The sequence below is a fragment of the Oenanthe melanoleuca genome, chromosome 3 (assembly GCF_029582105.1).
Source record: "Oenanthe melanoleuca isolate GR-GAL-2019-014 chromosome 3, OMel1.0, whole genome shotgun sequence".
Taxonomy (NCBI): Eukaryota; Metazoa; Chordata; class Aves; order Passeriformes; family Muscicapidae; genus Oenanthe; species Oenanthe melanoleuca.
This window is the reverse complement of record NC_079336.1, coordinates 11,351,180-11,368,509: the sequence shown is the minus strand read 5'-3', so window position 1 is coordinate 11,368,509 and position 17,330 is coordinate 11,351,180. Positions and strand designations below refer to the sequence as shown.

The 17,330-nt window shown below is 44.2% G+C and overlaps 1 protein-coding gene across 1 annotated transcript; it reads left to right on the top strand.

The window, feature by feature from the left end:
* The first annotated feature begins 5,509 nt into the window (after positions 1-5,509).
* On the top strand, positions 5,510-10,689 carry MYCN (MYCN proto-oncogene, bHLH transcription factor). The gene is given in 5 exon segments (XM_056488621.1): positions 5,510-5,732; positions 7,311-7,588; positions 7,591-7,656; positions 7,658-8,126; positions 9,151-10,689. Coding segments are annotated over 4 exon segments (1,311 nt in total). The 5' UTR covers positions 5,510-5,732; positions 7,311-7,414; the 3' UTR covers positions 9,753-10,689.
* The last annotated feature ends 6,641 nt before the right edge of the window (positions 10,690-17,330 follow it).

Sequence of the window (17,330 nt, the reverse complement as noted above, 5' to 3'; positions counted from 1 at the left end):
GAATTGCAAAATATGAGTCTCCTAGGCTTTACTAAACTAATTCTCCAAAGAGTTCTTCCCTGGCTTTAACAGGCAGTGAGGTGGATATGGACTGAAAAGACTCAAACCCTTGACTTTCAAAGAAAAACTGAAGACCTGTGATGAGATTATTAATAAAGGCATCTAATCCTGTAAGAGGTCTGACATATTTGCTGTGGCTGAAGGACACAGTAAAAATCAACATCACTGATACTTTCAGAATTACTGGTAGATGACAATAAACTGTTTATTTGCAGCATGGTAATACAGACCAGAGTCCCGGTGTGCGGAACACATATTACATTCCCCATAATTAAAAAAAAAAAAAAAAAAAAAAAAAAAAAGTGGAAAACCAACAACTGTTATGCACTACTTTTGTTAACTTTTTTCAGAAGTTAAAAAATTATTCCAACAAAAGACAAATTTATTATTGCTGTCATATCCATGACACCAGGTAAATGGAATGTTGGAAGACTTTCCCATGGTCGAGGAGAATTGAGTTAGAGAATACCTAGTCAGCCTTTATCAAATTTGTGGATGACACTCACACCCAGGTTGGGTGGGAGTGTCAATTTGCAGGAGGGTAGAAAGGCTCTGCAGAGGGTCCTGGACAGGCTGGATGGATGGGTCAAGATCATGAGGTTCAAACAGGCCAAGTCATGGACTTGAGTCACAACCCCTGCAGGGCTACAGGCTGGGGAAGAGTGGCTGAAAGTGGCCAAGGGGAAAAGGAGCTGGGGGTGCTGGCCAACAGCAGCTGAACATGAGCCAGGGTGTGCCAGGTGGTCAGGAAGGCCAGTGGTACCTGGCCTGTACCAGAACAGTGTGGCAGCAGGAGCAGGGCAGGGATTGTCCCCCTGTACAGGGAACTGGTGACACCACACCTCAGGTGCTGTATTCAGTTCTGAGCTTCTCAATCCAGGAAGGACATTGAGGGGCTGGAGCAGGTCCATGGAAGGGCAGTGGAGCTGGTAAGGGTCTGGAGCACAAGCCCTGTAAGGGGGGCTGAGGGAGCTGGAGCTGTTTAACCTGGAGAAAAGGAGGCTCAGAGAAGAACCTTATGGCTCTCTACAACTGCCTGAAGGGAGGCTGTAGCCAGGCAGACATCAGCCTTCTCTCCCAGGCAACTGGCAATAGGAAGACATAATCTTAAGCTGTGACAGGGGAGGTTGGACATCAGGAAGAAATTCTTCATGGAAAGGGTGATTAAATACTGGAATGAACTGCCCAGGAGGTGATAGAGCCACCATCCCTAGAGGTGTTTAAGGAAAGACTGGACATGGCACTCAGTGCCAGGGTGGTGTTCCATCACAGGTTGGACTTGATGATCTCAGATGTGTCTTCCAACCTAACTGATTCTGTGATTCTAGATAAACAGCCTTGTTGTGAAACATGTCACTTAGTGGTCTTACCTGCAACTTTTTGGAGTTATTTTTGTTTTGTTTTGCTTTAGAATGCAACAGTAAGTTAACCAAGGCTTTGATGTTTAGCTAGCCATATATAGGGTTTGAAAATCTGTTGCAAGCAGGATGTTTTCCTGAGAAACTGCTATAAGCTTCTGTCAAATCTAAAAAATACATTTTTATACCTTCTGGTTTTAATGAAAATCTTCCAATGCTCCCTGAGCAGCTAGAAAGGAAGCTGAGGGAAAAGACTAGTACATAAAACACTGGTCTGACCAAGTGCTTTTGAAGAACCCAAACATACACAAAAAGCACTGAAGGAAGAAAGCTCTTTTTCTTTTCCCCACCTTTTGAAAGATGGTTTCTGATGTATCTAGGAACACCTGATGGTGGAGCATTAAGCCACCTTTACCACTAGATAAATCTAGCATCTCCTCTGTTTTTAGCAGCCACAGTACTATTCTATTATCAGACTATTTCTTATGAATCATACAGTTTCAAAATTAGTTCTAAAATACAATTAGTCCTCTGATTACTAGGTTCTGGATGCACAGGTGAGATTGGCTAAGAGACCTCTGTGGTGACTGTAAGTGAAACACCTCACTTTTTTCAATGTCTTGATCATGTGAAACATTATACAAGCATGAGGTATTGTGGCTGGAAATTGAGAGTTTTTATGTCACAAGAACATCTGTATTCTTTGCAGGCCTTTGTGACATCCAAAGGCTGTTGTGACTCTGCACTATATTCTCCCCTTAATGGATAGTGCTGATGCACTCTGCAAGAACTTGTGGGAAAGCAATTGCCACCTCAGACTGTTACAATCAGCTTACCAGGGAAATCTGCTTCAGTTTCCATAAGTGACACTGGGCAAGTCCCTAAGCCTGTCTCACCTGGATGTAGGCAAATCAGCAAGAGTAATAGTTTAGATTACACACCCTCAGCAGCTACACAGCAGGGAGCAGCACAGGAAGTGAAGTATGAAGTATGCAGGAAGAAATCTGCTGCTCAAAAATCTGACAGCTTTTGTAACTGTTAACTTTAATACTTACCTCCAAATACTTAACCCACCCGAAAATCTTACTGGTGATATCTAACAGGAATTATATTAGGTCTTTTTTAAGGAAAAAAGCATTCATAGCATTCACAGTTACACCCTTTCAAGCCCTAGAGAGTTTCACATGAAGCTTCTACTGGTTGATAGAGAACCATATAGAAACCATCCCAGTTCTGTCACATTTTGCTAAGTGCACTCAAAACACGGGTATTGGTCACTTTCTCCATGCCCTGACTAACAAGACCACTTATAAAAACTGTTATAGTGTAACATGGAGACAAGAGAATACATACATTACTTCTGAAAAGAAAACAGAAATGTACTGAAGGTGCCTCTGAGGAACACAACTGCACACATATCAAGTAATAGTATGGTTTCTTTTGATCTTAATAGTTGCAGGCTGGGAGGGTGAATGAGAGGGGTGTGTGGCCAGAGAAATTTGCCTCACACAGCATTTCTTAATGAATCAATGACAACAAATGGGCAGATGTACAGTAGCCCTGAGCATAACTTTCCTGTGTATTATGCCCAGGTCATCCAAGCTCTCAGCACAGGGCTTTCCCAGCCTCCTTGCTAGGTCATACTGAAGACCAATGGATCCACTCAGACTCTTACTGCTGTGTAAGTAAAAGCATCCTTTTGACTTTTATGTACTTTGTTACACTTAGTTTTCTCCTTTTCGAGATAATGAGTTCTTACACTGCCTTTACATACTTGCTACACAACTGCTTTTTATTGGGACCCGCTTCTACTATCAGCAGATCTTAATCCCCAAGTTTTTCCAGTGAAACAACAAAATAATAAATTTACAGTAGCTACTAGTAATTTCAGATTTTCATTTGTCTTAAGGCTGCTTGATATATGTCATTTCAGGGACGAAATAGATCAGAGAAAGAAACGTAAGTGTTGATAAAAGAGCCCAAGGTGAGTGTCAGTCAAAACACCACAAGGATTTGTGCAGCCCTTCCAAAGCTTTCCACGTCTTTCTCAACTGTAGAAGACAAAGCCATAGATCTGGGGTTTTAACAAGTCTTTTTACCTAAACAAAGTTACTCCTCATACACAATAAAATTTCTCAGTGCACTGTTTTCCATTTCCTGTTTGTGGGGGGTTTTGTTTTGTGTTGATGTTTTTTGGCAAAGTTACTTTAAAAGATTGGTCATTAATATTCTCATTCAGGGTGCTACAAAAGATATCACACACCACAACAGAGCTTTCCTAGAAGTTGATGGTTTTAATCCCATGCACATACATATTAAAAAAAAAAAAAAAAAAAAAAAAAAAAAAAGGCTTTTGAGGAAATCTAGGTGAAAATTGTGTTAAATTAACAGTAAATAAGGTAGCAACCCATATCAGTTTCTGGATAGACATAACAATATTTACATATATAAAAACGTTAGAGGCAAAATAGAAAACAAAAATAATTAGAGGAGAAAATCGTATGTAATTGTTTAAATCCACAAAGGTCATGGATTGATGAGAATAAATAAATTGTTCGCACATTCTGGCTTGAATACTAACTGTTCATGTCTCTTCACAAGCTACAACCTGCTTAAGTTTACTGAAACGTGAGGGGGAAAAAAATCCCAACCACCCACACTTTCTTTTGGCCAGCCAAATCCTCCAAAAAGAAATTCATAAATCTTTGTGCTTTCGTAAGACTTCACATCTTCAAAGTACCGAGAGCACATTTGCTAATCAATGAATTCCCCTGTCCTGAGTCCGAGGTGCCTTGGAGGAATGGGGGGCCAAAGCTGGCCTCAAATCCCCCGCCAGTATTTGATGCCACAGAGCAGGGTATCTAAAGGTCACCGGCAGCATCCCCGCTCGAATCGTGCGCCCTTGGGAGCTGCGGTGCAGAGGGTTCACCTTCCAGGTGTGTTTTCTGCCGCACTGAAAGGGCACTGACCAGGTTTGGCCAGCGAAGCGTGACATGGATGCGAAGGGGGATCACACATGGGAGAAGCGGGACTGTCCTGCCCAAAACTGCCGGAGGGGACGAGGCGAAGGGACACACGGCACATCCTCGCCTCACTCGGGGTTTATTCCGCTCTCTGGCGAGCAGCCTCGCCCACCGCAGCCGCCTCCACCGACGCCCGGCTCTGCCGCGTTTGAACGGCCCGGGCCCGGCCCCGCCGAGGCGGGACGGGAGGCGGCCCCAGCGCCACCGCACACAAAGCGGCGCCCGCCGCCACCGGCCGGCTGCGAGCGACGCCCCAGTCCCCGCCTCAACCTGCAGCCTATGAGCACGGAGGCACCGCCCCGAGCGGCGGCGGGATCGGCATCGGCATCGGACCCGCGCCGCCGCCGCGCACCGCCGAGGAGAGCGCCGCGCTCCCGCGCCGTGCCGTGCCGCGCCATCCCGTGCCGTGCCATCCCGTGCCGTGCCGTGCCGCGCCGCGGCCCCGCCGGGGGAAGGAGGCGAGACAGCGGTGGGTGCCGCCGCCGGGCAGTGCGCGGGGGCGCCGGGAGCCCGGCGCTGCGCTGCGCCGCGCGGCCGCAAGGTGTCGCCGTGCGCAGCGGAACGCGGGCGCGGCGGGCGCGGTGCCGGCGAGGGGCGCGGAGCGCGGGCCGCCCCACGGGCCTGCCGCCCCCCGCCTGCGGAGCGGAGCGGCTGCCTCGCCCGGCCACTTCCCCAGCCCTTGTTTGTTTATTTTCAGCTGCCCCGGGGGGTTGCGCGCGGTCGCAGCGGCGGGCGGTGGGGAGGGTCCGCTCCGGAGCGGCGTTCCGGGAGCTCGGGGCCGCGGCGGGGCCGGGAGGAGCGGCCGCGGCGGGGCCGGGACCGGCGCGGGGCAGGGCCGGCCCCGCCACCTCCGAGCGCCCTCCCCGAGGATAAAGAGCGAACGGGGCTTTTGGCGCCAAACGCGCGGCCCCGCCCTGCGCGCGTGGAGCGGGGGCGGGGCCGGCGCTCCCGCCATTCTCCCGCTGTTTCCCAGCGTGTCAGGCTTGCTTTTTCTTTTTGGTGGATTTTTTTTTTTTTTTTTTTTTTCCTTTTTATTAACTCGGCTTTTTTTTTCTTCTTTTATTTTTAATGCCTTTTTGGGGGGTTAATAATGCCCAGCCGATTCAAAGCCGGGCAGTGACAGTCATCTGTCTGCGAGCGGAGGGTGGATGCGAGGCTGGGGCGGCCGCGGGGGCCGGCGGGCGGGCGGGCACAGAAAGTGCTACAGACACCATCAGCTGCCTTTTTTTTTCCCTCTCCCCTTCCCCCCGCCACTCCTCCCCCGTGCACACCCACCACCATCACCACGGAGGTAAGAAGAGGAAGCTGCAGGTTCTGGGCTGCAGGACAAAACCCCAATCAAATAAATCCAATTCCCCATCGCGTTTGAGTTGCCGAACTGGGAAGGATGGGGCGAGGAGGGGAGCGCAGGGGCAGAGCGGAGCCTGAATGGGGTTCTCATTGAGCAGAAGAAAATTGTGGAGGATATTTGTGTTTTGGTTTGGAGCTGTCGCATTGAGATCGCAGTGTTTTGTAGGTGCCTCTTTACTGCTTTGCATTTTAAAGTTTAATGTATTTCCCGAGTAGAAAAATGCACAGTCCTGGAGGCGCTCAGGGGGCGGGGCAGGAGCGCAGCTGAGCCGAGCCGGGCGCGTTTCTCGGCGTTTCATCATAAGGCTTTTCATGGATTTTTTTTTTCCCCCTTTTTGGTCTCCGTCTCGGCGTCAGCTGTTGTGAACCGAGCAGAACGATTTCCTTTCGCGTTACCTTAACCGAGCTGAAGGGAGACGCTGACTGGATTTTTTTGACTTTAAACCATTTTTTTTTTTTTTTTTTTTCTTTTTTTTTTTTTTTTTTTTTTTTCAATGTCTGATGCAACGGAGCTCTCGGCTGAGGAATGGGGCTGTGGTTGACTGGCCGTGGGTAGTGAGTGGGGGGTCCGGCCGAGGTAAGGGCAGCAGCCGCTCTCACCGGAGCTGGGCGAGCTGCAGAGCTGGCGTGTTTGCAGGAGGTTGGAGTGCAAAAGTGGCAGAGTGCGCGGAGTTGCTGTCCTTGCAACCTCGTTGTTGCAGGAAAAAGGGGGAGAAAAACTTCCCGTGCCTTCTTGGCAAATCAGGAGGCTTTGTTGGTGGCGCCGGGGTGGTTTTAGTGCATTTTTGTGCGTGAGGTTATTACATAAGGTTGATAATTTCTGTTGCTGCTGGATTTCCCCTCCTCCCCCCTCCCCCTTTGTGTTGTGTGCGGATTTCGCTGGCTCGCTTTGAGTGAATGAACTGGCGATTTGCGAAGTTGCAAAGAACCCCTCCGCCCCCTTTTTTTTTTTTTTTTTTTTTTGCATCCTTCTCCTCTCCCCTTTGCACTGCTCCGCAGATGACAAAAGGAGTAAACTTCCTCTACTTTTGCTGGCATATTAAGAAGCCTTTCTGGAGAGATTACGGTATCAAAGCCATGCATCTGTCTGCAGTTACTGTGCTGTTTTGAGCGTTTGAAGCGGTTTGGGAGAGCAGGCGAGGGCTATGTGCACAGGCTGTGCATCCCCGCTGGACTGTGCAGGCTGGGTTTGTGTCCCCACGGAGCGGCGGGGCAGGCTCTGCACCGGGGAATACTACCTGAGCGCTTTGATTTCAGTATCTTGAGACGGGAGGAAAAAGGTGTGTGAGATGTTTGGTTTTTTGTTTTTTTCTTTTGTTTTTTTCTTTTTTTTTTTTTTTTTTTTTTTTTTTTTTGCAACTTTTTAAAGGCTCCTTCTCACTTGGTATTGATGATAGCATTATTAATTTTTTTTCCTTCCGTTAAGAGGAAGGGAGTCACATTCATGTCTGTTATTCGTATTTTAATTTAATTTTGTTGTTTTGTTCTTTTTTTTTTTTTTTTTTTTTTTTTTTAATAGTTTCAGGTCGTGGGAGAACCTCTCTTCTTCCCCTTAGTGGAAATACCCATAAAACCTGTGTTTGAAACTATTGCTCGACCCAAGTCAGCAAAAAGAGACCCGTAATGCCAGGAATGGTCAGTAAAAACCCAGACCTCGAGTTTGACTCTTTGCAGCCTTGTTTCTACCCGGACGAAGATGACTTTTATTTGTGCGGGCCGGACTCCGCTCCCCCCGGCGAGGACATCTGGAAGAAGTTTGAGCTGCTGCCCACCCCTCCGCTGTCTCCCAGCCGGGCCGGGCTGCAGGAGCACCCTCCGGGCGGGGGCCCGGTGCCGTGGGCGGGGGCGGCTCTCTGGGGCTGCCGCCCCACCGACCCCGTGGACTGGGCATCGGAGCTGCTCCTGCTGCCCCCCGAGGCCGACCTGTGGGGCGGCGTGGACGGAGGGGACTTCTTCGAGACGGGCCCCGGCGTGGCGAACAACCTCAACTCCATCATCATCCAGGACTGCATGTGGAGCGGCTTCTCGGCGCGGGAGAAGCTGGAGCGGGCGGTGAGCGAGAAGCTGCAGAGCAAGGCGCCCGCCGCGCCGCCGCCGCCGCCGGGGCCCGCGGGCAGCGCCCACAGCGGCAGCGCCCGCGCCGAGCTGGGCGGCGCCGTGCCCGAGTGCGTGGACCCGGCCGTGGTCTTCCCCTTCCCCGTCAACAAGCGGGAGGCGCCGGCGGCGGGCGGAGGGGCTCCGCGGGGCGGCCGCCCGCCGCGCCCCGCCGGGGACAGCCGGGCGAGCAGCAGCAGCAGCAGCAGCTCCTCCGGGGACGACACGCTCAGCGACTCGGGTAAGCGGGCGCTGCGGCCCCGGGGCGCGGGCGGGGCGGGTTGCGGGCGGCCGGCAGGCGGCAGCAGGCGCGGCCCGGGGCTGCCCCCGCTCGCCCCTCGCCCTGCGGCGGGGCAGGAGCCCTCACCGGGCAGCGGCTCCGCCCGGAGGGGCTGCGCGGTGCGGGGGACCCTCCCGGCCCCGAGGGGCTCGGGGGGCGGCAGTGCGGCTGTCACCGCCACCCCGGAGCGGGGTTTTGGGGGATGACCGTGTGCGCGTCCTCCTGGGCGCCGTGCCGGCAGGCTGGAGCCGGACTTGTGACCCTTAGAGCAGCGCTTGCACTGACAGAGCCCAAAATGCCGCAAACGTGCTCTGTGCCTGCACAGGGATGTCCCCTCGGGCTGAACCGCGGTTTGCCGGGTGTAAATGAGCTGGTCCCTATGACCACAGCCACAAACTTGGAGATCCGTCCCGGGTTTCAGAGCCTGCTGTCCCTTTAATGTCTGGTTTGACAGCTTTGGGTGAGGAAGCACTTCCAACAGCTGTCTTCTTGGCAGTGCACCAAGCGCCGGCTTAAAGGGTCCCCGGCTGGAGCAGCTTCACCTTCTGCCTCAGAACAAACCCAGCGATTGTTTTGTTTTCCGGCTGCTTTTCTACCAAGCAGGGGCTGTGTTGTGGCTCTGTGCTTGCCTTTTGTGCCGCAGTTCGACGATTCCATTCAAACTACTTACATTCTGTCTAAAAATTCTTTTCTGCCTCTGTGCTTGTGTGGGTGGTAGCCCCATTTTGATTGAAAATTACATGTGTTTAAAAGACCCATCTCATCAAACTTACTAAGCTTTCAGAAATCCCTGTTCTTTGCTGATTTCATGTATATTACATACTTCTACAGATCTATATCTGACTGCAGATGGTGGGTGCACCCTGGTTTTGCCATCAGTTATTTAATTACTGCTTTTACTGAATATATTTTGTCAATTAGTACTAATACTTGGTCAGGGTATTTTCAGGGAGAATAACGTCTGTTTTCTGTCCTTTATTACCAGAAGATGATGAAGATGAGGAGGAAGAGGATGAAGAAGAAGAAATAGATGTTGTTACAGTGGAGAAAAGACGCTCCTCTACCAACAAGTCTGTTACCACCCTTACTATTACAGTGCGTCCTAAAAATACCACTTTTTCATCAGTCAGGACACAGCAGAATGGACTGATATTAAAACGTTGTGCCCCAATTCACCAGCAGCATAATTATGCCGCTCCTTCTCCATTTGTGGAGACTGAAGAGGCTCCACCACAGAAGAAGTTAAAAATCGAGGTGCCCCGTCCAGTAAAACCCACGATCCAACCAAAGCCTAAGAGTTCAAGTCCTCGAAACTCGGATTCAGAGGACAGCGAGCGTAGACGCAACCATAATATCCTGGAGCGTCAACGACGTAATGATCTACGGTCAAGTTTCCTCACATTAAGGGACCATGTTCCAGAACTGGTTCAAAATGACAAAGCTGCAAAAGTTGTGATCTTGAAAAAAGCCACTGAATATGTTCATTCTCTTCAGGCAGAGGAGCAGAAGTTACTGCTAGAAAAGGAAAAATTGCAAGCCAGACAAGAACAATTACTAAAGAAAATAGATTACAAGCGGACTTGCTAAACTTTTGTTTTGTTTTGGTTGTTGGTTTTTTTTTTTGGTTTTTTTTTGGCTGATCAGGACAGTCATTGCCACTTTGCACATTTTTGATTCTTTATAAAAAATTGTGTTTTTTGACGTTAAGAATGTTGGTTTTAATTTCAATCCAGTCCCTGAAGTAATCGACAGACTATATTATCCGGGTACGGAGCAAATGGATGTTCTTGCAAGGAGTTTATTGCAAGACTACCAAACAACAATGGACTGCCTTTGTTTTTTCCTCTTAAGAACTGTAGATGGTGGGGATTTTTTTTTTTTTTAAGTGTTGTGAGCATTTGGAGCTGCTGATGACATCTAGTTGAGTTTTAAAATGTTCATTCCTAAGTTTTATGGTGCTTATGTTCTAACAGATGTTACTTTAGGGGTTGGCATTTTGTACCCCGTGGGAATTTCTGTAAATACCATCTACACACTTGCCTTTTGTACATGTCTTGGGTTATGAGAGGTGGCTTTTGCTGCCAGTATTAGACTGGAAGTTCATACCTAAGTACTGTAATACCTCAATGTTTGAGGAGCATGTTTTTGTATACAAATATATTGTTAATCTCTGTTATGTACTGTACTAATTCTTACATTGCCTGTATACTTTAGTATGATGCTGATACATAACTAAATTTGATACTTATATTTTCGTATGAAAATGAGTTGTGAAAGTTTTGAGTAGATATTACTTTATCACTTTTTTGAACTAAGAAACTTTTGTAAAGAAATTTACTATATATGCCTTTTCCTAGCCTGTTTCTTCCAGTTAATGTATTTGTTAATGTTTGGTGCATAGAACTGGGTAACTGCAAAGTTCTGTGTTTAATTTCTTCCAATGATGTACATTTAGTGCTGCGTCTTATAGCACTTTGAAATACCTCATGTTTATGAAAATAAATAGCAATTACATGATGTGCCATTTACTATTTTTCTTTTAAATAAAATCTTTTAACTTTGAAATATTGATGAAGTACACAAAGCATGGTCCCATACCCTTGGCACTTCAACTCTCAGACTATAGGTGACACTTCACAAAGGTCAGCTGGGCAGCACATTTCCATTTCTGGTTAAAAATAATTGTAGTAAGAACTATGTTCCTGTTATTTCATACTTGTGTTGTCAGGGTATCCCAGGGGACCAGATGTACCACACTTCATGGAATGACTCCTGTGTCTTGCATAGACTTCTCAAATATCCACTGTACCCAGAGAATTGTGAGGGATCAGATTAGCAAACTTCTACTAAGGGACTGACTGGCCTCTGTGGCACACAGGTGAAATAAATGGTGGAGGTAGACTTGCAAAGCATGGAAAATTAAATACTTGTAGTAAACAAATATCTTAATTTGGCTTCTCCTCATTGCATTAGGAAAGCCTTAAAGCTGTCAATCAGTGCATTGCAAAATTAATGCTTTTGTTTGTAGCTAAAGGTCCTGTTTGTTACTACATTAGTTAGTAAAATTGAAAATATCTGGGAAGATGCAGTGCCATGAAGCATGCATCAGATGAACACGGAAAGTGGTTGTCTCAAGAGCTGACATTTGGTGTGACAGGAACAAGACACTCAACTCTGAATCTATGAAGTCTGTTTGGTCATTAAAGACCACGAGACCAGGAAGTTGTTTTATTTTCTAGTCTCTAGAGGTATTTTTGACATTGCCTTTCCTCACAGTGAATGGTAAAAAAAAAACAAAGATAGGAATTAATGACCAAATGGGCAGTAAGTACTTTCAGGATCCACTTGCAAGAAGCTCACCTGTCACATCTGCCCCTACTTTAGCCACAAAGGAAATAGCTTGTCTGGTGATAGAGGTAAAATCCTGTATTTGCCATGAGGTAACAGGAAGACCAGCCCCCACGTAAAGGATGTGCCATATGTCTATCCTGCAGATTGTTGATGTACTCATTACCTGTGTGCTCTTGGGCCCCAGGCAGCTTCTGTGCCATGACCACCAAGAACTGCATAGATGAGTGCAGAAAATCCAGATCTTCAACAGATGTAAATTGGTGTAACTGGATTCAGCTAGGCCTACACAAGTGTTTGAAGAAGTGGCCTGAATAGAGTTAAGATCTAAATTCAGACTCAACCACAGTTGTTCCATATATAGAATCTTTGTTTTGATTCTTGGACAACGCTGCTTCCACTTTCCAACTACAGTGATAAAACAGTAGAGACAATTGGCATGAACAATTACAGAGTACATTTAATTTTATTAGCTAAAATAATTTTTAGCCCCCTCTTTTTAGCAATTTCTGTTGGACTCCTGTTGTACTGTTTTCAAACAAGGTACGAGTCAAATGAGTATTCTCTAAGCAAATCCTTCCCCTTCCCCTTTCCCCTTCAAACTCATGGAAAATTTTGGTCCAAATCCTCCACTCAGAGAGAACTCTGGGTCAGATCAGGTGGCTCAGGGTCATGCAACCAAGGCTTGAATATCTTAAAGGATTGAGATTCCACAGCCTCTTTGGACAAACACGTATTTTTTGACTACCACGACTGATAGAAATTTTTGTACTCTCTGGAATTCTTGTTGCAATCCTTGTCCATTGCCTCCTGTCCTTTTGTGTTTAACCTGGAAATTCTGGTTGCACCTTGTCTGTAACAGGAGTTGAAGACAGCAATCACTTCTTTTCTTGAGACAACCCAGTTCTGTTCTGTGGTAACCATTTAGAATATAATAAAGGTGTCAAATACTCGGATTTGTTTGGATATTCCACAAAAATCCCATCTGAAAGCCTCTATTTCTCACTATATAATGTGAGAGTTTTGGTCTGATTCTTTAGAATTCAGTGCTAAATGTCCAACTGATGTCCATGGAGACAGAATCTCTGCCATAAAGCTCCAAAATACTGAACTGTTTGCTTGCTTCTCTGTGCTGTACTAACAGTACTTTGACATTGTCTTTTTTTTTTTTTTTTTTTTTTTTTTAGGTTTTTTTTCATATCATCACTGTAGGAAGTAAGTTATCAAGGTAAAATATTTCTGTAAAAAAATCAGTTGTAGGATGTTAATAAAGTTACAGTTGTTAAATAGAAGATTTCTTTTGTAGTTACATGATAAAAAGAACTGAGAGTTGTAGGAAAGAGAGCTTTTGAAAAGAAGTAAGCAATTAATTGTGTAATATTTTCTGAAGAATCAGTACAGTAGCCAGAAGGCTACATAGAGAAGAACACAGAATCATAGCCATAGCCATAACAAAAGATCCTTTTGCAAGTGTATCTAGAGTGAGGAGTCCTCAGTCAAATAATGAATTGAGACACTATTGCCTGTTTTTTGTTGTTGTTTTGTTTTGTTGTTGTTTTGTTTTGTTTTTAAATACATACCTACATTTGAATAACAAATGCAAACATATCTGTCTGGAAAATCATATGTGGCAAGTACCTAATAGCTGCTTATTACAAAGCAGATATTGCTGATTCCTGAAGGGAAAATTGAATTAAGTTGATCTGCTATAAAAATTCCCAAGTTCCTTTTCATACAAGACAGAAATTGCTGATGGTGGTTTTCTTCAAAATCACATATCCCAGAGGATGCTCTCCTTCCTACCTTCTGTTTATTTTCTTAAAAATACCACTAAGAACACAAGGGAATTGTAACACCAAAATGAAATGATTCCTCCATAAATTAGTATAAGTAAAACACCAGTGGGAGACCTTAAAAAGGTGAAATGTGTTAATGGTGTCATTACCACTCGGTCACCTGTTGCCATGAGTGCTAAGGAAAATGCATTTCTCAAACCCCAAGCTGCTGTTATAGCAACTTATCACCAGGTCTTGGCAGGACTCCTTGAGAGACCATGAAATATATAATTTACAATTTGCTCCTGGGAAGTATACTGATAAACCAAGCTAGAATAAAATGACTTCAAACTGGTGGTATTCTTAAGCTTGAATTTCCTGGCTTCTGGCTGGTTTAAATCAGATGTCTTTTTATTTAAAGTATTAATTTTGAGATAATTAAGGATTTTTTTTATTGTACAATTGCCAAATGCTATATGATCTATACCTGGGTTACTTTTTTCTTCTTGTGTCCCTTTCCCATGTCCATTTTCTCTTTGCTGTCTCTTTTCTCAGGAACACAAAACCATCAAACTTACAGGATTTGAGGTGTCACAGCAGCACTTTTAAATTAAGCAGGGATTTCAGCAGAAACTGGAAATACACAACACTTCCAGAAATCTCAGAGGAAAGCAATGGTGCAAAACATGGAACAGAAGCTGATTGTAGAGCCAACATGACGGGTTTTGCCTCAGCAGTTCTGGCTGCTCCTGGAGCACTGACAAGAGTGAATTCAGGGCCCTTGGTCTGTGCCAAGACAAGCTTTCACTTCTGCTGGACTACCTGTCCAATTTGCTGCCCTACAGTAGTTTTATGCTGCCTCTGCTTGTAGTGACCCTGCAATGAAGCTTGGCCACCGTAAACCAGACATTTTGCTGCTGGGTTGCATGATGTGATAATTCCTGCTGCCTGCAGATCTGTGAGTCTCATCCAGCTTTGTGCCCTTACTGGCCAGATCCTTCTCACAATGAGATTATTGATATTTTTGCGCAACAGTCAACTCAGAGAAGATAAAATGAATTCTTGATCTCTGAACCTTGTATGTGTGCTGGATGTATAGATTAACATACATGCTGTGTGCACACAAGGGATTCTGTAAGTGTAGACCCATGAGCTCTGCTAAATTAAGCCTAGTGTATATTTTAAGTGAGTAAGTTACAAGGCTGTCTACTTGGCCCTTTGAAGAAAAAGCAAATGAAGACATTTTGTTTCCTGTATTTCTGATCACAATATGACACACCTAAATAATGCAGAAATTTTAAAATAAAGTATCCACAGTATAATCATAAATAATGGCAAGTATTTTTTAACTCCATGGTGAAATGTATGGGTGTGTAGACTTATCAGACTTAAAATTTATCAGACTTAAAACTGAATTGTGACCTGTTACTGATCTCTGAATTGTTACATTTTGTATGCATAATCATTGTTAGGCTCCAGATATGCTATTACGGCTGCTTTATTTCTGAGCAATATCATGTGCCATCATATAGTGTTTCCATCTGACATTATTTAGATAAGTGGAGACATTTTCATTTTATGGTAACATAAGATTATTTTATTTTTCTTATTCTGTGCTCCCAATTTTCCAACATCATTTGTCTGCTGTTAAGTGTTTACTGCTTTCTATCTGCTTTCTGTCTTCTATACTGCACACATTTAGGGAGAGGAACTGTCTTCTATGTTATCTGTCTGAAGCCAAGGTTAGATTGCCTCTGTGAGTGGCTGTATCAATCATAAAACTATAACAAGAGTCCTGTTGTCTAACAGCTACATATAGCTTAGTTTTATATTAGGGGTAGGATGAGTCATGCTGTCTACATCTGTCTAGTTTCACCTTCTAATCTACAAGCTTTGCAAGCATTACAGAGTTTTAAGCACCTAGCTGCTTAGCTTCCTAATTCTCCTTATGTAGTCAGAAGAGAGATGCAGGCTCTTCCCAGAGCACAGTCCAGAGCATCTGCATGGGGCTGTACCTGGAACGGGCCCAAGCACTGCTCTGTACCTTGAGGAAAGAGTGATTACAGCATGCGAGGGGTGATTACGGGAACTGTGTTAAGGGCTGCTTTATTGCTGCTGGGTTACCAAGTTACTTGATCTCTAGCTGATCTTACTTACCATATGAAATTTAAGGCAATGACTGGGAGAAAACAGCAGGCGAATACATATTTTACATAGAGCAAAACAGTGCACAAATGTAGGATATGTAGTTAATTTAATTGGTATAGTTGTTTTACTTGCAATTAAATAAAATATTTCAATGGCACTTACCTCCATATTGCTTCCTAACACTGTCAAAAATAAATATATGCTAAAACATTCAATGATTTCACTTCCTCACAGAACAAATCAGTGTAATTAGAATATTTTTTGGATGGATATTTTTAGTAACTGTATACAAATAGATTTTTCTTCTGCAATACAGGGCAATTACGTTTAGGCAAAATTTTGTTTCTTCAGTATAATATAGACTTAATAAAAAGTATATTGTAATTAATATTGTAATCAATTTAATTCCAACATCTAATCAATATTGCAGTTTATGGTGTAGAAGGTGAAGGAACTATCTAATATCATACATACAGTTCAATGTTGGCTAGTACCTAGGAATCCTCAGAAAACATTTTTAAAACCACTTAGAAAATTTTTTCTTTTAAATTCCTAAGATCAGTGTTAAAATGTGCCTGAAATATTGTTATGAATTTGCTTTTTAATATAGGAATTATTGGTGTATTTTAAAATTGTCATTAGATTTGGCAGTCTATTCTTTTTGAAGCATTTTGGCACTTTATTTCTTTTGAAGCAAATGTCCAGAAAGGAATAATGTCACAGAAAGGAAATCACACTGTTTCAGTGCTCAGTCACCTCAGAATTTGATCTTATAGAGCTAGAAGATAATATTTAGATAACTAAATCATGTGCTGAAATGAGAGTGGTGACATGTAACAACCTCTCCCTGGAAGTAATTTTTTAATTTTTAAAGAGATATTTAGAGGCTCATGCTTGATAATTCTCCTCTACAAGAAATTTGGAGCACGTTTGGTTGATCCCCTTAGAATTGCAAATACTCTTAATTAAGAGTTAGATAATTCTCAGTAAAAGAAAGTCTAACAGGAAAGCAAACATACTTAGCCTTATCTAGAAAGCTGGTCATGAAAAATGTACTGTAAACTGTGGTTCTGAGCGCTTCTTAGTTCTCATTTTCTCCTACAATTGTTAGATTTGGTCATGGTTTCACAGCAACACTCGTGAGTCACATCCTCAATAATTATGATTACAAACATTTCTCTAAAAGCTCTCCTTCAGGCCAAACAAGCCTGGGTAAACACTCCCAATGTATAATTTCTCAGGTGTACAAGATAATATTGGTTGTGAAGTGCTGTGTTGTGAAGCCATATCTTTATGAACACTTCCTTCAAATGTGCTGCTAATGAAGTTATGCAATGATTTCAATAATTTCAATAATTTTTATTATCTTCAGCCTTTAAACATTTTTATGCTGATCTGATTCACTACTTGTATTTTCTTTTGCTTTCTTTAGCTAAGTAGCCCTAAAGGAGGCAAGGGAGAATTCATCTGACTAAATATACACTCCTTTTAGTCAATAAAGAAAACAGGTCTTTTTAGTGCACAATTAATTTTATCATTAAATGGCTATTTTAAATAACACAAATTTATCTCACCCTGGAAGTGCTCATTTTTGGTGTGGATTATGGAGAAGCCTTGGAGGACCAGATACAGGAATCAACATTGCAGATATCTAATGTGGGGTTTGGTTTAAGATACCTAAATCTGAAAGCTTGATATCCATGTGCTGTTATAGTCAGTGAAGCCTGGAAAAGGATTTGGTGTGGATGTCTGTTTTAGGGTGAATTTGATTAGTTCTTGATGGTCAATTCTCTGTAATGATCAGCTCTCCAGTGGCTATAAAAGGCACTCCAGGTATAGAGTGAACATATAAACACCTATGCATTAACACCTAATTTCAGTGCCTTGAGCTACA